Source organism: Corvus moneduloides, chromosome 2 (genome assembly GCF_009650955.1).
Source record: "Corvus moneduloides isolate bCorMon1 chromosome 2, bCorMon1.pri, whole genome shotgun sequence".
In the NCBI taxonomy this organism is placed as follows: Eukaryota; Metazoa; Chordata; class Aves; order Passeriformes; family Corvidae; genus Corvus; species Corvus moneduloides.
In genome coordinates, this window is record NC_045477.1 from 112,162,419 (window position 1) to 112,183,622 (window position 21,204).

Genomic DNA, 21,204 nt, shown 5'->3' on the forward strand with positions numbered 1-21,204 from the left:
AAGAATGAACTCATTAGAGATGAAATTCAAATGCTTCCTTTGGTAAACTTTATAAGATACCTATGCATGCTTTACCTGAATGAACAGCTTAATTTTGCAGAATAAAATTCAGCAAGGACTACCAAAACTTTGCTTTCTATATATATACTTAAAGTTATATTTGCATATATAATTTCATTGTTTTTTTATAAATAACTTTATTTAATATTGTGTACTGATTTCTAGATCATTACTTAAGGGCCAAGTTCTTGCAAATAGTGTTGCCTGGTGGCAGTGCAGGACAATTTATTATGGTATACAAGGCTATGCTACCTAAAAAGTAAAATTGTATGGCCTGGAAAGTTAATGTCCAAATTAACTGATAGCATATCTAAGATAGGAGAAATGTAGCCAACTATTTGCTTATTCTCATCTTAGAATTTGTGTCTGTAATAAAATATTTTTGTAGATTAAGAATGCACCTTTTCTAGGTTCAGAGGGTGTTGATTCTAAGATGTTTTTAGAAAGAGATATATAGCATCCTTATTTCTCCTCATTCTCATCTTCTTCTGTTTCTCTACATTTTTTAATTATATATTTTTTTAATTGAATTAAAAAGAAAAATATAATTATCCTCTGCAGCCTGAGCTGCTGGTAATATCAAAGTCATAGATTGCAGACATAAATGTAATGATAAATAAATAAATTAAATAGGAGCCACTCAGCAAAATAATATTAAAAAAAAAAAAAACCCACCAAAGGAATCAACTCCCTTTTCTTGCCAGAGGCATAAATATCAAATCAGCTAATAAAATTCTTTTTAATCAACACCTAAATAGAGTGGATTTTTAGATATTTAGTTTATATAAATTTATAACTAGCCGGGGCTCTTGCCTAGCCACCTTGGCTTTGGGTAGCATTGTCCACAGTGGTCCAGTTTAAGTGTAAGAATGCAATCACTGAAGTTTTATATTCTCTTTAAACAGGAATGCAAGTCAAAGACGTGGAGATCAAGTATTGTGTTTAAAAAGGACACTCTTGTCATTCGGGAAGTTAGAGAGGATGACATTGGAAATTACACTTGTGAGCTAAAATATGGATTCTTTGTTGTCAGAAGAACGACAGAGTTGACGGTTACAGGTAATTACAGGCTCTTTCTATCTCTTTTATTTAGGAAAAAAAGCCCACTGAATATTGTGGTTCAAGTTGGGTGTTTTTGAGTCGTACCATTTGCACACAACTTTGCTGTGTGCCTAGGTATGAATGGTTGATACATTAAAGCTGTCCTGAATACTTCACAGTGGTATCTGTAATACCTTGACAAGTCTGGTTTTTTTCTGTTCCAAAAGCTTGTGGGCAGCTTTTTTTTTTTTTTTTTTTTTTCTCTCTCTCTCCATTGAGTGGGAAGTGTGGTCAAGGAACAAGTGAATTCAGAAAGCATGAACTCTAACAGAAAAAAAATAAATCATTAATTCTTCCTACTCTGTCATGTGATTAAATTACTTGGGACATAAAAATAGGTGTAGCAGTAACTCCATGCTACAAGCTCTAATTTTCTTTGGACATGAGAACAGCTGTAGCCACAACCCCAGAGCAGTAGCTCGTCCCAGAGAGACCATTGCAAGGGTGTGACAGGTGCTTGAGCAGCACATGATAAGGGACAGGAGCATTTTTACTGTTATTCTCTCCCTACTTTCTCTAGTTCGTATTTCAAGAACTTCCTGATCTCAATCGTTATGCACTGTGGTTATCAATTAATCTATTTTACATTAGTCTGATTATTTTTTTAATCCATTTAGTCTTGGCTTCAAAAACATTTTGAAGTATCAAGTTCCACATAGTAATTATGTAACATGAATAAACACTATAATTCAGCAAACAGAAATTGCATAAGATGCATTTAATGTAACCTGCCTTTAAAACTACCATATCATTATTTAAGATCCATTATCAATGAAAACAAACTATACACTCTAATAGTAATGTCCACAGCAGCAGAACAGTGTAAAGAGTGGTCCATTGAATTTTCAGTTCTTCACCAGACCTCTAAACTCCATTGTACAGTAATGTAAAACATATAGCTGAACATACATGTAAGTTAGAAAATGAGCTTTTACAATTATAGGATTACAATGGAAGGCAGGAGTACCTCATGATCTATGTAATGCTGTGTAATTTCATGGTATATTTTGTAAAAAAAAGCAGAATGGGGATTTTCCTGGCAAATTAGAGGTGAACTAAATCCATGTGGTTGACAAAGAGGCTTGCATGTATGAGTTCTTGCACCTTCAAAGTATCTAGTAAACCGAGAAACAAATCTTCAAGAATAATTATATAGGTTGCTCTTCATCCTTTTTTGTATCTAATATATAAATCTGAGGCACACCAGCTACTAGTAACACACTTATATTAAGCATTAGGTTGACTTGCAAATTTCCTTTAATGGTGAAAAGTTTGTTTTCTGTTTCAATGTATCCCATTCTCCCTCCACATTAACAGAAATTACAGTGAATTAAGGAATGCAGTTTTCCTATTAGATAAGTCTGGAAATCATACTGTTTATGTTCTTTTGGGAGATTACAAGTAATCAATCATATTTATTTAAGCTCAATAAGCAGGATCTCTTTGTTGTTGTATAGCATTGATTTATTTGATCAGTACAGACAGGCAATTACTGTCAAGTGATTAATCTCACAATAAACATCCATATACTCTGTTTGATTGACTCTGATATAAAGAAAGCAGAGAAAGGTTCTTCAAGTGTGTGATTCATACCAGAAGGAGGTTGTCAATTATCTTTTGCAATATTTGATTCCTGGACTTGGAGAGTACATATTCACTGCATCTTTAAGTGACCCCTTCTGTCCCTGTGGCTGGTGTTCCACTGCACAGCAGTATTTCAACAGGCTCAGACTGACAGAAAAGAGAAAGAAAAAAAAAAGCATTGGAAGCAGATTCATGTTACTATTTGTAGGAATAGTTTAAAAAAATGTAATTCATTGCTCATACTGTAGGTAGGAGTTCAGTATTTAATGTTTAACTAGACAGAGACAGAAAGAGACTTGGCTGATTTTGATGTGCTAAAAATGAATGAATGCATAGGGAGGGAAATATTCAATTTCCACCTCTGCAAACCCCAGCAGTTTAAGGACAACCTCCAAGTTAGTAAACTCCTTTGGTAGTACTGTGGGTCTTCATATTATCTTTATAATATTATGTGAATAAATAGAACAAGCAAATAGATTTACTCACAGTACTACTAATTTTTGTTACACCTGTTCCTCACCATTTCTTCTCTCTGGGCAAATGTGGATGGTCACCCACTTAAGGATTCCCTTCTTTTTCCCACACAATGCATTTTGGCAGAATTGCTGTCTTCTGTAGGGCAGCCTGCTGCCCTTACAGACTATTAACTATGGATGTAATTATATACACACGTTCTTTTCAATATTGGTATTGTATATTCTTGTTATGATAGCCTCAGTGCTTTACACCTAAATACCTGTGTGCCTCATAGTGAGACGTGGAATGGCTCATATTCTGATTTTTCATTAAAGTTGAAAGATAAGAAGGGAATTCACACATTTTGAAAAAGAGCAAACTCACTTAATAGGCTGTATCCATCTAATCTAAATATAGAAGTTGAAAATCTATAAGCCATGGAAAAAGATAACTTTCATACCTTTTAAAAAATGAGAAAAAATTGCCCCTTCTTAGCTTAAATTATAAGCACTCAGTGCCACCTTGGGTACACCTTTATAGTAACAACTATTTCATGGCTCACTTTTTTGTTTGTTGTTTTTGGGGTTTTTGTTTTGTTTTGGGTTTGGTTGTTTTTTCATTGATCTTAATGGAAACTTTTAAATGTTTTTGAAGATCTGTATCTCACACTGAAAATATATTATTGTCTTAGTAATTTGAATCAATTTCCTAATTGTTCTAAGGTTGGACTTAGAAATTACCATTTTTCAAAACAAAAATTATTCACTGATTATTTTAGCTTGTAACTAATGAAAATATTCACATAAAAAGCATAATTGGTAGGTTATTTGGTTTGTGGTTATGCAATTAAACATTCTAAAATGTCCTCCAATTTACAAAGTCATTTCTAGGCTTTTATACTTCAGATTAGCAGTTTTTCTTTTATGTATGGAATTTTAATTAAGGCATACCTGCCCTCTCCGACATACTTGATTAAGAGTATGTTTAGTACTGGGAAAGAATCCTATTAGAAAAGTATGGTGTTAGTTTAGTCATAGTGCACAACATGGGTCAAAAATATTTTCCTTCAGTGATTTATTTAAATACTAGGTTTAATAGTATTCTTTTTTTTTTTAATTATAGTACCAAGGCATTTGCAAACTCTTTCCACTTTTGAAGGGTTTCCTCCAGGTCAAATGAAGTCCAGCCTGTGTCTGAGAGAGAATATACCTGTCCCTACTGCAATAAAATATAGTTCTCCATCATGAACATCACAAAACCAACAGACCCCATCAGCCTTGCAGTTGGAACATTACTTATTCACTTCCTCCATGACCGTTTTAGTTTTAAATATTAAAATACTTCTTCCATTCTGTTAAAAGTAAGAAGACCTTATATCTTGCAGATGGAATCAGAGCTAATCAGTAGATTCTTAATCCTGAAGCCTTTCCTCAGAGATACCCTTTATTTTCTTTATTCAATGATTAGACCCCTAGAAGTTCCCTTGAAAAAAACTCCTGCTGGAATGAGCACAATTTCAGATTTACAGATTTCAGCATGTTTACAATCAAGCTATAGGAATATATATTTTTTATTATTTATATTCAGCCTGCTTGGTTTAACGAATTTCTGCAATAACCTTGAAAGTGCCAGTTCACTCTTTTCCATCTTCAAGCCATTACTTTTTTTCATTTTTAGTTTCTTTTGGCAAAAAAAGGAATGCAATTTTTCTCTTTCAGTTACGCAGTAGTCAACTCTTAGTGTTGCTTAAAATTTGGGATATGTTGAATAAGTTTTGTCTCTTTTGCTTTCTGACAGATTTAGTCTTCATTAGCTTAGTAAGAAATCTTAAATGACTACACGTATGTATGTATTTTAAGGGCTGGAAAGATCACTGTAAAAATAAATAGTATGAAGAAATAATTATGAATAAATTATATACATTGCCTCACAGCTCATGACATGTGGATGTTTTATGCACAGCCAGCCACCATATATTGTGAATAAAAAACCAAAGAAAAAACAAAGAAAGGGACACACACACACACACACAAGCATATACTTTGAAAGTTGTAGCCTGCTTCAAGTGGAGTGTATTCTAACTGTATAAGACAAAATGTTCACCATCTTTTTCCCCAAAAAAGTTGGCTTCGATTTTTTTCCAGGTGTGCTGCTCTTTCTCATTCAATAAATCGCAATGCCGAGAGGTGCTGCCATAAGTATGTTCCTCTTTATTTTTAGCAGGTGCTAGGTGAGAAAAGTATTAAAGAACAAAGAGGGTTGTTTTCCAGGCATTTATAGCTTTAGCGCAAACTCTGCTTGGTTTCTGAAGTTAATGACAGGGATAAACCATACTGAGTGTACCCAGCGACTCCTTGATTCAGCTGATCCTAATAATTATCAGAACTGATGTTCTTTCCTTTGGTTCATCATTAATTAAATTCAATTCCAGAACATACTCAGATAGAAGTTCTATTTAACATTATTCTGTGCAAAGAATAATAAAATATAAAGCAAACAACAGATTCATTATGAAAGCAGCATGTTCGAAATCCTAACCTAGCATTTTAAAATGCATAAAATCCTGTAGGTTTACCAAATTTATGGCAGTAGAATGGGATGAATGTTTTTTTTTTAAATTAGAAATGAGTGATCTTTTATAGTGCAATCATTTTAGTACTCCTGAAAACAAGGGTCTAAATTAATTTCCTGTGTGCATTTGAGTAATAATAATCAAAACATTATGTAGATGTTTGATTAAAATGTTCTCTATGATTGTTTATTTAACATATTTATTGTAAATCAGTTTAGAGGGTTATTCCAAACCAGCCTCATATGAAGACAGCAATGAGCAAAGCTTTATGTGTTTTACTTCAAAGGAAGTGCAGATGATGTCATGTTATTTATGTTATGAATTAAAATTATGAATTAGAAAACCAGCTTCAGCAATTTAGCCAAAGAAGAGATGCAAAAGTTAAAGGGAGACAAAATTCCAGATTAATATTCAATCTTGCTGCTGGTGACTTTCTGGCATTTCTTCCTTCATGATATGCTGAATTGAGGTGCTCACAAAGACCAATTTTAATTATCAGAGATTATTCCCATCATAGTCAGGGTAGAGAGAAGATCCTCTAGACTGTAAGTCAAATAAGGAGACAAAGCTGGATGGTCAAAACTTATTTAATAAAACAGATAGGACGTGGCCTCTAATAGTCGATGATGCAGTCATGACTTCTTCTGGAGTCCTGTACTCCCTATGGATAATATGGTGCCAGTAAAAGTTAGGGGTGTGTTTCAATAATTGGTAAGAAATAGAAAAAATCTTATTCCATAATCAAAATGAAGAATTCCACTTAAATTAATAAATTAGATATTATGCAAGAAGTCCAGTGCATTACTGTGCATACGATTGTTAAATTATGCCAATTTTGCTTATTTCTAATCACAGCATTACTATTATAGACCTGATGTCTTTTTTTTTTTTTTCCTGAATATGTTGAGGGTTTTTTTCAATCTTGTTTGTAAAATTAAAGACTTAAAGGTTAAAATAATAACTCCAACCAAATCTATTTTATTACATCAGGTGAGAGTAAAAAAAGTAGGGAAATGACATTTCCAAAGTTATGAAAGTTCATTTGTGTGAGTCAATTTCCCTTTCTTCATGAGTCATATGAGAATATTGAAACAAAAACAGTGTTGTTACCATGATTGTGCTTCCCATTGTTTCAGTTTAGTGTAGTGAAGTTGTTAAGATGAACTCCATTCTACAGAGAGAGAGAAGCTGCAGACAAAAATGTTTATCACAAAAATGTGTTAGTGACTACTAAAGACATAAAAGACATATGAACCCATAGCTCAATAATATCTTGCAAAAATTAAATAAATCTGTTGTTCAGGCATCCAAGATGCATGTTAAACAACCTTTTAAAAAGTAGATAAATTACATTGAATGTTAATGTTTCACATTATTGCTATGGAATCAGAAGATTTCATTTTACTTTTACATTCCCCTAGAGTATTTTAAATCCACCAATACTATCCTAACCAAGCATTTATCATTTCCAAAGCTTTTCTTATACTGCTTTAGATAATTTATATGTACAGTGGAGTCTTCTAGGATGGTACTTTAATAAACCAGAGTTTAATATGTACCAGTACAATAGCATATGGACCTTGTGTTGCTCCCATCCTAAAAACAATCTGTACACACTCTTAAAAACAGTCTATACACTATTAGACTAACTGAATATTTAGCTTTAAAATGGAGAGCACTTTTCCAATGCTTTTAATGGTTTTCATTTGGCTTAGGCAAGTTCTAATCTCAGAGCTACTGAGCACAATGACTTTGATAGTACATATGTTCAGGGAGAAATTTCAGACAATACATGTATCTGAAATAGTTGCAATTGTTTTTAGAAGCAGAAAATTTTTACAGAAGAAAAGACATCCTATTTTAACTGCAGCAATATCAGATGGGGAGAGTGTTAACAGAACACTCAAAATCATTTAGAAGGTATCTAATATATATTCCACTATATTAAAAGAGTAAATTCTCTTAAAATCCTCAGAAATATTGTCATCTCCCCTTCACCACCCCCCCAAGGAAAAAAAAAGGCTTTTTTTCATGCTATTGTCTTATACTATTAATTAATCACCCAAAATGTAGTATGTAAACAATAGAAAAACAGTGTATATCAAAATTAACAAACAACTTTTACTTGGAATTCTATTACAAGTGTGAATCAAGACTGAAATCTTAGTTTCTCTGTGACTGATTCCATTTGCTCATTGACTTAAAGAGTTAATATTTCATCTTTTGACTTTCTGGTTATGGAAGATGAGAATTGATGTTACTTTTAAAAATTGAAATCAGTCTTTTTTAAATTCCAGCTCTGCAGATCACCTTGATGTTTTATTGGTTATTCTGTCATTCAATTTCTTTCAATTAATGAATGAAATCATTTTCTAAAGGTAATTTAAATATTCTTTCTTCATGCTTTAGTAACTGGCAAAATGCATGGTAGCTGCATAGTGACCCTCCAAGACAGGATGAACAGCAGACTAAATTTTTTTTATACCATAATAGAAAGGGAAACCCTGCCCATCTATTTCTACATTACTCTAAAGTACAGATTTTAGTTTTGAATCTGGCTAAAACTATAGTTCTTCCCAGTTTACTCACTTTGGTAGACAGTTCTTAGTGGAATAAATTTGGGTAAAACACCTACTGACTACAGGGCTAAAATTAAGCAGTCAAGAGAATTCACTCTGTATTCTAGGGTACTTTATCTGAAAAGTTTAAAAATTAAAGATATGTGAAAAGGGATAGAAATTACTAAATAAAAATTGTGTAATAATTTAATTTCCGATGTTTTACTTATCTATGTGAGAGCTTAATACAGGAAAACAATTTTACCAGCTTGTTTTTTTTTCTGTGTGAATGTGATAACACACAATAATTGTTTGAATATGAAAAGTAAATTGGAACCAGCAATGACACTTTCCCATTTCTTTAATGCAGTTTTTCCTTTTGCTTTGGAGTATTATATTCACATCCGGAACTGGATTAATTTAAAAATATTAGATACAACTTCATAGAAAGATGATTCAAGAGTGATATAAATTGGTGCATTTCCTCCACATTCTTTAAACAAAATGAAGACAGAAGAACTAGAGTAGAAAGATGGCTATGAGTTTTCTCCTTTTCTAAATCATTCTGTTCACCTCACTGCATTCTTCCCATGTTAAACAAGAGGATCATATTTCTCCAGACACACGATATGACAACAAAAATTCCCAGTCCTTAATAAGCCCTTTATGGAGCCACTACTCCCACAGCACAATTTTACTCAAGTTGTGGAAGGTTTATTTATAGTGATTACATGATTTGTTGCATGCTTTTTCTTCCTAGAGGTAAAAATCCTTTCACCAAAGTTTAATATTTACACCCAGTGGAATAGGAGCTGTCTGCTGTTCCTGGCAACTCCATGGCATGACTGATACCCTCTTTATGCCAATGCACTGAACGTCAGATGAGTTGAATTCTACAGAATTCCACTTCCATTTCTTGACTGTCCAAGGGTTTTAGTTAACAAACTCAAATGTAGATTTATAATATAGGCATCTAAATCACATGAATCCTGCTCTAACATTTCACGGTTGTTATGGTTATAACCTTTGGAAATGGTAAGCTGGCTCTACATAATATTTTCTTGTTATAAAACAAGCACAAAAATTCATGTCAGCTTTTCAAAGCAGACAAGTACAAATCTGTAGTAGAAATATTTGTTTTTTTAAACGAGATGTACAGCTGGGAGAAAAAAAAACCTGCAAGCTTTTGGGTGTACAAGACTGTCTTTAGATCTCAGGGGCTTAATACACAAGTTGGTCTAATAAAATATATTGCTTCTACCTTGTTATGTCTAAAGTGACATTACTGTTATTATTTTTCATGGTATTTCAGTTTTCTTAGGATGGAATCACAGCATGCATTTCTTTAAGCTAGCTGCAGTGTACAAAATAAGTATAGGGTTTTTTATTAAAATATTGCTGTTTTGATTAATATTGGCAGTTAGAATAAACTGCTTCAGATGTAACACAAAGTTTCCTTTTTTCATTCTGTGCTTTCTTTGAAAGTGATGATTGCGGCTACAAGACAACTGGAAGCTTTCCTTTTATACTTCACTATTCTCAATTCAATGCAAACTAAACAAAGAAAAATGAGTACTCTTTGAAAACAAAGGTTTTAGTTTGAGAGCTGCAGTAAACAGAATAAATGTTTTATTAGAAAGTGGGTGGGTTATGATGCTTCACTGTAGAGATGGTAAATTTATTATAAGTTCCTACTTCTGTTCGGTACTTACACGTATCTTCTAACCGGGCATTTTTAATGTTGCTATCAATAGTCTTTAATGCCCAGGTGGGTAAAGAACCTGAGGAGAGAAGTGATTTTTGTTTTCTTTTCATATACCTCTGCCAAGAAAACTTGTCTCTTCCACACACATCCAAGATGGAAGTGCAACTTTCCGTGAACATCTGGTTCCTCCACAGCTTTGAGCCTGGCACTAAAGCCCAAGCACCAGTTGCCTTATGGCATCCCATGCTGGCTGGACCTGTCCTAATAAGCCACCCCCTCTGACTCTTTGCATTTTCACTGAAAGGCTTCTATTTTTGTGTTTTGGAGTTGGTAATTGCCTCTCAGTTTGTGATTTCAGTGGCCCAAACCATCCTCTCTCAAAACCTCTTTGCATAGCCTGCCCCATGAAAGCACAAACCAGCGACGCACTTCGGGTCTTGGCGTCACACCTAAGACATGCAGCAGGAGGAGGTACCTTTGTGGGGGCCACCCTGGCTCCCCACAAACGCTGCTCTGGTTTTTCCTGCCCTCCAGCAAACCTGCCCATCCCGCCCTGGGCAAAACTCGGGTAGACACAGCACAGGATCCAAGGCTTGGGAAGAAAGGCAGCACAAAAATAACCCCTGAGATGGAGGCAGCAGGGACCACTGCTCCTGCGGGGTCAAAGCAAGCACCTTCCCACCTGGACAGATCCTCCAGCCCAGCAGCCACCCCTCCCTGCAGTGGCAGAGCGTTGGTGAAACACTGTTTTTAATTTTCAGGCGTTTTGTTCCTTCAAAACAATTCCATCAGTTTTTCAGAATTTTTGAGCTAACATTCAGAATTCAAAAAGTCACTCATTAATAACTAGGCAAAGGGCAAAAAATGCATTATGATAAGCTAATTTAAATAGAAACAGGCTCATTCCTCTGTGTGGGTTGCATATGCTTTTTTTATTTTTTTAATTTAATATCTATATTTTTATGAGTAAATTCAGTTTTCTGAGGAGCTACTCTGACACCACCAGGAAGAAAGAAAAATTAAGGCTATGTGAACTGTTTGTCATTTTCATACAGCTAGCACTATCTAGACTTTTTGCTTATATTTGAGCAGTGACAGTTTAGTGGGATGAATGAGAGGGCAGGAACAGAGATTTAGGAAGAAAAGACACTTGCAAAATGTGGATAATTTGACATTTAGTGGAGATTATATGATCAACACAGGAAAAGCATTCATTTCTTCCCTATTCTCGTGCACAAATAAAAAGCTGTACACTTAATAGGAAATAGTCCTATGCAACTATTTCTCTTACTAAGAGAGGCTCAAAAGATGAAGAAAAATGCTTGAAAGACCTAGTCTGGCTTTTGAAAAGTCAAGGACATTTCAAAATGCTTTTGCATGTGTTCTGCAATGTCTTATTCTAATATATTATAAATGATAGTTGGCAGATTACACCTCATATTTTCAAAAGCTAATGTCTGTAATGTTCTGCTCTAGGTATTTTCTTGTCTATGTGGTTTAAAAACATCTTTGTGATCTGTCATAGTAATTTTGATATGCACATAAAGCTGAGAGAACAAGGATTTATAAACTCAACTCAGAAAGATACACAGGCAGAAGTGCCTGCTAGGGGGTGGACAGCAAGCATAATGCACTGAAGATGACTTACTTTAGACTATAGTATATATAAATTGGAATAAAATATTATAAATACACATTCAGGGTCCTGTTATAACTTAGTAGTTCCAGAAGACACATGATAAGTGTTGAGTTTTTATGATCTGTCCTTTGAAAGCAGCAGTTCTTAAAAATATTACTTAATTAAAAAATAAAACTAACCCAAACAATATAAATTGTGGGTCGGTTGGGTCTTACAGGCCAAATTAAGACTTTCATGACTTGAAAGTTTTCTTTCCATTTTTGAATGTATGGCAAAGTCACTCCTCTAAGAGAACATGACAGCTGATCTGGTTCCCTTATTAAACTGAGTGCTTCAGAGTATCCAAGGGCAGAAAACTTGCATTAACTTGATTAAAAATACCATACAGAGTCAACAGAAAAATGACGAATTTACTTTTGGTATTTTAAAAGGATTTTGTGGGCAGAAAGGAGAGGTTTTTTTAATAAGTAAATTGTTGCAGAATGAAGAACTACATGTGTGGAAGGTCCTTATAGTTCCTGCTCATGTACATTATGGAAGAATAAATAAAATGAGTAGAGTAATGCAATTCTGATTCAAAAACAGAATTGGAGGTGGTCTTAATTCTTGGGTTTTTTATGGCAATTGATAACATCTAGGTAAATTAACTGAACTACTGTCGCATTTTCAGGATATGGATTGTATCTTCAACATGCATAGAAAAAGGGTATTTATTTTCTTAGAGGCCTTTCAGCATTATCAGCAAGTTAGTATGGAAAAAAATTGTTTTCTGCAATTTCAGTCATTAAAAGAGAAGCTAGGCCAGTGCTAAGCCTGTAGTCTCTGAAGGATTTTGAGAAAAGAAAAAAATCATTTGCACTGCACTGGTGGGCTGTTATGTTATAAATTTGAAAGCAGGTGAAAAGTGTACTCTTCTACGGCTAAGAGGCATTTTGTGATTTTTTATCTATTCAAATAAAAACCATAGGCACATGATTATTGAAATCAGTTTTACTTCTTGTACTTTTAAATATAAATATTTGTTTTAATTAAAGAGATACACACACACACTCACTAAATTTGAACAGAGTTTGCTGATTCCAAGGCAACGGAAAACCTTCCCATTTAAAAAAAACCCTCCTCTTTTCATTCTCCAAAACTTTTGCCCCGAGGAGAGGAGAGGAGAGGAGAGGAGAGGAGAGGAGAGGAGACACAAGCAAAACAGAGGTTGCTTTTATGATTGTTTGTTTTGTGAGGAGAAAAAACAAACACCGTTTTAAAAATGCTTAGCTATATTTGACCTTTACCAAATTTTGAGTAACACATCTTTGAAGAAATATCTGGGACTTCCTGCCCTGGAAGGAAAATAAACTTTTAACAAGAGAAAGATAATTTTAAACTCCTGCTATATTTTTAGGAAGCTCTGCTATGAGATAAAAGGCAGACTTTTAATGCCTATAGTAATACACCAACTCTTTCCTAAATAAGATAACAGTTTTGCTGGGTGCAGGGGAAGGGTAGCTGTGAATTCAAACCAAGGCAGTAGAATATCTGTGGATAGAGCATTTGTTTAGGACAAACATATATTTCTTTCTACTGTGCAATGGGAGCCTGGGAAGACTGCAGCAACACAGCCTTAAAGATTTGGGGTGTATGGGAGAAAATGAATATGCAAATGTGGAAGGAGCAGGAGACTTCCACCAGTAGAGATGGGAAAAATACATAAAATACATACAGAAAATGCAGTGTTTTTTTTTTTTTTTTTAATAGGAAGCCCAATGTAAATGCAGTTATGAGTTTCCCTGCTGTGGGAATCTGTACCATTTTTCACAACATGGTATTGACACTAAAGGCTGGTGAGGTAGTCAGAAGTTCTGAGTATATTTAGGTGAATACAGTTGTATCTGTCATCATGAATGGCTGCTATAATCACAGCTTTTAAAACCCGCTGTTGGCTTCCACAGTCCATGGTACAATTGAGCTCTTCAGAACTACAATAGCTGTTGACATTCCATTAAAGAAAAAAATATGAGTGGAATGAATATGCTAAGATTTCTTTTTACTCTGTACAACTGATTTATAAAAAGAAATAGCAGAGGGAAAGAAAAACAAGACAAACCTCTGTGAAAAGTAATTAAAGACGAATACATGGGAAGGGTAAAATACTGCTACAGCTATAGCAGAGACTATTTGGCACTCTTTAAACTATTAAAATTGATTTTTTAAATTGAATATTGCTATATCATTAGGATTGTCAGAGCTATTGCACCAAATTTTTTCTAATTTGTTAAAAAATAAGGTTATGCAAAGCTTTTGATTTATCATTTATGTACCAGCAGACTGTAGCACAACTCTTATACAAGAGTTGTTCAGTTTAAGCTATGAGTAGTTAGATTCTAACTACTGAGAAATTCAAAGGTGATAGAGATTTAGTTAAATTTTTGCATTATTTATTTCTGTATATATTAGCTGGTGATGAATGTACCCTACCTGAATCTCATTGAAATGATGCTTTCGTGAAAGTTTGGTGCCCAAGTTTGTATAGAATGATACAGTGAAAACATCAGCCAAAAGCACAGCTAGTCATTCATTTACTTGTTTAAAAAAATCATGATTTCCCTCTCCCCCTCCAAAGGGTAGTTTTCAAAATAATTTTAGAATTTATATGAAATCCATTGAAGAGCTTTGCCTTTACCTGTCAGCTTTGCCTTTACCTGTCATCATGAAATACTTTGACTGCAGCATGCAGCCTTTTCCTGTTTGAAAACCTTTATAACTGTTGTGCTCATTCTAAGGAACGTGGAAAATGAGAGGCTCCAAATTGCCCTTGAAGCTATTACTGTGTAATCCAGGGCATGGTGTTCCTTTGCTTGCTTAGTTGCTTTTATTCTAGAAATGTCATTATAGCAAAGTAAACTACACTGTCATATAAATCTATTTTTCTCTCTCCCTAAGGTTATGTTAGCTACCTATACAGACATTTGAGAGATATCTCTGCATCTTGTGCACAAATGCTAAACAATATTGAAATATAAATGCATGAAGAATATTAGAATAGGTTTTTAGAAGACAAAATTAATGTTTAATATGGCTTTATTATACAAATAATCTGTTGCATCCAGTAAGCCCTCTGCCCCCTGCTGCACTGAATAAAAGCAGAACAACTTAGCTAGGAAAAATTAGAAATATTATTAATTTTTTCTGCTAAAAATAAGGTGAGACTTTTGCATCCACATACCAAATTGGTTTTAAATAACCTTGATTGTCCTTTGAGACTTGATCCACATCTAGTACTTCACCAAGCATTGTTAAACAGGTTAGAGTGCAAGCTGTAAATATTGAAATTGTGAGTCTGAAGCAGCTCGACAGCTAGAAAAGCATTTAGAATTCTTCTAATCTTTTTTTCATGTGTCATCTGTGAGAAAGTGAATGCTTACATTATAAATCAGGCTTTTAAAAATTGCTTGCTATTCCCTTGTTTTCTTTCCGGAATATTTATCTCTGCCTAATACACCAGGAAAAATTAACTAAAATTATTTAGAATCTCTTTTTTTTCAGAGTTGTGAGTCAAGTCTTAATGATCAATGAAATACGAATGCAGAAGTAAATGAAAAAATATAATTGAGAACTTAAACTGTGTGGAAGTGAAGAAATTCGGGAGGAGCAAATGTAAGAGAAGGCAGATATTGCAGCAAATGAGGCTCAAAAACTCTTAGTAATACTAGTGGCAATTAACTATTAGGATGTGCTGCCTGAAAGATCACGATATTCACAAAGTCTTTCTTCTGAATGACATAATTTTGTTATTTGCATAGTAGTTCTGTCAAATGATGATTTTTGTGACACTGTTGGAGTCTGTGAAATGTCACCCGTCTGTCAGTCATTCTTGAAAAACAGGCTGACCAAAAAAATAAATAAAACCACATTCTAATAGCTACTGCAATACTGCATTACAAGAGCAGTCATAGGCAGGAGCTTTCTGGGTGTGTTCAGACAGTTCCAGGTTTGGAGATAAAAAAAAAAAAGCAACTTTAATTTCACTACCAATGAATTCAAAGACTCAGAACTCAAAATCTCTCTTTATCTCTCAACCATCTGTACTAGATTAATGAGAAGAGGGACGAAAAGACACTAAATTCCTGTTTATAAATTAACAGGCATATCTCATTTTGATTCCTGTCTGGCAATGTCTACATCACAGAAAATGCTATTACAGTCAGCAATAATTGGCACCCTCTTTGGTAATCTCAGAGAAGATGAGACTTGAATAGTTTTGGAGCCTGCACTACCACCCTCACTATTAGGCAGAGTCCCAAAAGTACATCAGAGTACAGGGAGGATGAAGAAACCTCTCTGCTCTGGTTTGTAGATAAAGAATATAATTTGGTTTATGATAGCCTGATTGTTTGCTACTCAGGATAAATAACTTCATTTGAAATTAAATGGTCTCTGTCTTGTTTCTAGACATCTTTCAATAGTTTTCCTGCAGCTGATATAGAAATGGAAAAAATAATGCTTGAATGACAAATCAAGATTTTTACTGAAGTGTTGCCTAGATTCAAAATGGTTTTTTTCACACAGAAAAGAAGAAAATTGGATTACCTGGGTTAGAATTTAATTTAAATGTATTGATCCTTACTTAAGGAGATACCCAAATTACTCCTAGGTGGTCGTCTACCTGGGGATCAGCCAGAGTTAAGCTAAACCACAAACATTTATGCAGAAGGACTATGATGTATTCTGCTCAGCTTGTGCAGTGTGTCAGCTTTACTATTTGTTTAACCATGTTTTTAACAGTTGGACTTGATGAACTTAAGGGTCTTTTCCAATCTAAACAATTCTGTGATACCATGATTCTATGAAAATACCTGTGGTATTCTTTTATGTCACTACAAGATCCCTTCAGCCCAGCCATATTTTGCAGCCACATTGTTCAACTGCTGACAGTAGGTATCAGTATTATACGTGTGCACTAACTCTTGACAATAGCCTGAAAAGAAGGTGATTCTTTTCTCTTTGCATTTCAAACTCATTTCTCTATCATGATCCCAGACTTCAGTTGGTATTCTCTGAAGGTGTAACTGCAAATAATATTTTGTAGGTTTAAAATTAAGTCGAAGACAGTTATCATGAGACCAGTGTGGTTACATATATATTTTAATGGTATTAAAATCATTAAATTGAAAGTCGTTTTGTTTAAATCATTGATAATTGTTTTCAAATAGCAATTCATATGGTAAAATCAGTATTTGCACTAAGAAAGGGAGTATTACTTCAAAACAAAAAACCAGATCCCCAACAGCTAACAGGAGAAGTTAGTGATAGCCTGTTCTGCCCATCCCAAAATGTGAAAGGAAAGCAGAATGCTTGCATTCTGCTGGCAGTATACTGCCCAAATTTCAAGCCATTGCCTTTAAGTTCATGGCTGCATTGCACTTCTAAAGCTCCTATCTCATCAAAACTGCTACAAAATTAAACACTGAACTTCTCTCTGAGAGCTAAGACAGACATTGGAATTTTCCATAAAGGTCAGCTGAAATTTTCCTGTGCTGCTACAAGTCTCTCTCCCTGCTGGATCTCAGACTGCCCACAGCCCTCCTCCTTGAAAATGAGCTGTGCAAAATGCTTTCCAGCAGCACCCACTTGGTAATTGTTTTTCTGCCTAAAGTTTCCAGTGCTTCTAAACCAGGCAGCATGTCAAACTGGCAGTGAAAACTGCACAATACACGGTTGCCTGGGACTGTCAAACCTCCCGGAGTGATGTTGGCAGGTAAGAGCCGCTCATTTCTAGCTAATCTAGATTTTTCTAGTTATTTGCAGGCTGTTATGAAGACAGGTTAGATGTGCTGGGGCCAATCCTTAGCTTCGTACTCAGTAAAATGCAGAAAATATTTTTGAACACATTTTCCAATATCTTTATTACAAGTAGAGTCATGCAATGCTTTGTGTGCTTGTCTTCCCAGTCACAAACTCTTCTGATCACATTCTGAAAAGTCTTCAGATATTCACTTCAGATTCTGTAATTCCAGCTGGGTTCATAATTTTATTATATGCTAAACAGTATTTGGACATCAAAGTAATGCATCAGTCACCCTGAATGATTTATAGAAAGACTGTTTTTCTTTTAAAGTTAAACTAGCTATTTAAAAAATAAAATGTTTTGAATTAATACTGCTCTGAGTTTCATAATTGCAGACATAGAAAAGGACACCTGTGAAATATGTAGAGCTATAGGAGAGGTAGTTGCAACTTTATTTACCCAGTAGGTATTGCCTGGATAATAGTGTGGGCTACCGTTCCTTCCTAGATCATCATTGTTCATGGAAAACTTTCATTAGCCCCTCACTGACCCTCATACCGTTTTAAGAATTACATTCCCTTCCCCTCACATGACAGTGAAGAGGTGGGTCAAATGGGACTGTCATTCTGCTTCACCAGGAGGTCAAGGCTTAGTGTTAGAAGAAGCCTCTCTCTGCCATTAGTGCTGCTTTGTAACAAAAAATAATTACCCATGAACCAGGACTAAGCTGTCTTTAAACTCTTCATGTAAACCTTTCCTCTCTGACTCTTGCTTATCAAGGAACTAGATACCTTATGAAGTGAAAAATAGGCACAAGATTCTAAGAACCATTTATGTATACATAAGTACACATAGGATACAAGGAAGCAAGAATAATGACAGGTTGTTCAGACCTGAAACATAATTCCTATGAATCAAACTTTCCCCCTAACTTTGACCCAAACTGAAGACTACATCTTTCCTGGTCATCTCTGGTGCCAGTCATGGTACATCCGGCCCTTGGTTACCGTTTTTAATTGTCAACAATTCTCACCTTTAACATATTAACTATAAATTTCCAGTTCGTTCCAGTGATTCTCTTCACTACAGCACTGCTGCCTTGTTTAGAGTGACCTCCCAGAAAAATAAGAATTATGAAAATAAAATTGTTTTGCTCTGTTCTCTTATGATTTCACTGAAATAAATTTGCATGAATTAGATTAGAACTGTGGTCACCTGAAGGACCAGAACACAATCATACTGGAGTAGCACTCTCCATTGCATTGATTGATCTTTTTAAATTTGCTTCTCAAAAAAATAAATAAGTAAATAAATAAGCTTTTTAAAACATGGAAAGAGCTGTTTAATAATCATAATTAAAAAAACAAATCACTTTGGAAAGAGGCTGTGCAGCAAGATAGCCTTAGAATGACGGTCCTTTTCTTTCAAAACAGCTTATATTTTAGCCATTCACAAGTTTACAGTTCTTTGCCAAAAAAAAATGTAAAAAACCCAAAAAAAAATAGAATGACAGAGAAAAAAAGAAAAGACATGAAATTTGGGTAAATACATTTTCTTCAACACTTCTGTTCCTTAAAGGATAAATATTTCTATTTCTGGTCCCTAGGCAAACATTGTAATAAATGTCATTAACTGTAGAAATATGAAGCAGAAGCAACTGCTTGGAGGTAGGAGGAATATTTCCTCTGCAATTGGCATTTAAAATGGGTCTCAGGTTGGCAAAAGCTTTTCTAATATGATAGGCTGCAGCTAATATAGAGATATAATCTATTGCTGAAGTTGTTTCGAAAAATAATCATTATTACAGAAATACCAAGACAGGTTGTTGGGTTTTTTGTTCAGGGATTTTTTGATTGGTTGGTTTTGGTTTAGTTTGTTCTTTTTTTAAAAAATCTCTTTGAATTTGAGCTAATGCTTCTATTGGAAAACTATGCAGCATGTTTTCCAAGCAGTCTCTTTTCTGATTTCTTTCTTTGAGGTATACATGTTAAAAGTAATAATGACAGAGGCCAATTGAGGGGGGGGGGGAAGAGGGGATGAGGAGCATGAATAATCTTAGCTGTATTCTCAAAGAAGAGAAATTTATACTGACAAACATAGGATGGCATTGAAGGCCCCTTGGACAGAAGCTTCCTCACTGTTGCTGTTTTATAGGACCTGAAAAATGACGGTTCTTTCTTCATAGCGAGAGATGGAAGTCAGTAGAGTGTTTCCTTTCTGAAAAGAATTGAAAGATACTGCCTCTCAAATGAATGAACATTAGTGTTAGTATATTTTATGGAAGAAAAGTCAATTTTAGGCAGTAGGGCTGTGGTTTGGCAAGTCAAACCTCACTGACATGACTAATCGTCTCCTTAGAAACACTGAAATTACTACCCAGTATGTGTCAGAATTATGTTTCAAAGCATAATGATACCTAGGCCTAATTGTGATTTTAGATCAGGTTTAGCTGTAAGAAGGGAGAAAAAACTCTCATAAATTGCTTTTCGATATTGATATCCATTCCACAGTTGCCAGCTTCCTTCATGAAGTATTTCTGTCTGTCCATCAGAAGCTCCATTCTCTGATAAACTTCCCTTAGAAAAATATATTATTCATGCAAAAGAGTCTTTAAAGGTTTGTATTGATGTGAGACTGTTTTATTTTTTAGTTGGCACTGGAACTGACTTATGTTTGCATCTATCAGTTACTTACAGCATATCTTGATCCTCTCTGGGGAAATACATCTATGATCCAACTGACTGGAAGTCCCTGTTATCACAGAGTCCGCTGCCAATAGCTGACATCACTTTGGGCTGTTGCTGAATTTTAGGTTTTGAGTAACTTTTAATGGTGCATGATATTTCTATTTATGATGTGCTTTGTATTTGCATCTCTTTTACATTCCTCATTTTTCCTGTTGTCATCCAGTCTCTCCTCTTATTTAAATCAGAACCAAAGGGTACATTTAGATTTATTGTAATGACAACATGAATATGTGTTCTGCTTTTGAAATGGTAAGAGTGCATAAATTAGTGAAAGAAGAAATACAATAAAACTGGCCTAACTTTTGCTTTTGAATAAGTAATTTAAGGGATAAAAATGTATATATCTTAATGCTGAACATCTTCATTAAATTAGTAGTTTCCAGACGAGTAGGTGTGACGTGACTTACAGACCCAATACATTCTTCTACAAACCCAAATATAAAATTATTACTAAGATACTAATTTACTAATGCCAAAAACTTCTTGAAGATTTTGTTTTATTTTTGTAAATTTTCCTGGTATATTCATCACTCTAATTTAATAGTATTTCAAGGAATGTAATTTTTTTAAGCTTTTTATGAGCACATTTATCACCTTCTTAATTGACAGATATCCTGATTGCTTTTTTTTAGCATAGTTAAGAGTATTTGAGTAATTCTGAATACTTTGAATTAAAATTAAGTAAAGAAGAAAAAAAATCTTCTATTGCAGTAGTAATTAAATAAGGAGTGATTTTGTCTTAAAACTGATACTATTGACCAGCGGTACTGCTCTTAGAGCTATAAACAAATAGTATATACAAGTAGTATTGGATTAAATGTATGTAAAACAAGATGAATAATCAGCTTTCCTTCATGTTCTCTCTCTGTCCCTGAACACCCAAATAATTTCAAAAAGCAGAATTGCAACACTAATTTCCCAATAGATAGCAAACTTAGTGAACAAAACATAGATTTGTAGCCTAAGACATGAATTTTTCATTGAAGTAATGAGAGTAGTTACT

General features: G+C 34.3%; 1 protein-coding gene across 2 annotated transcripts in view; it reads left to right on the forward strand.

Moving 5' to 3' along the window:
* The window catches only part of IL1RAPL1 (interleukin 1 receptor accessory protein like 1), a 711,140-nt gene that overhangs the window by 438,494 nt on the left and 251,442 nt on the right, over positions 1-21,204 (forward strand). For both annotated transcript variants that reach the window (XM_032100865.1, XM_032100866.1), the window contains exon 5: positions 966-1,119. In XM_032100865.1, the coding sequence (XP_031956756.1) occupies positions 966-1,119 (154 nt within the window). The remainder of the gene's footprint in view (positions 1-965; positions 1,120-21,204) is intronic.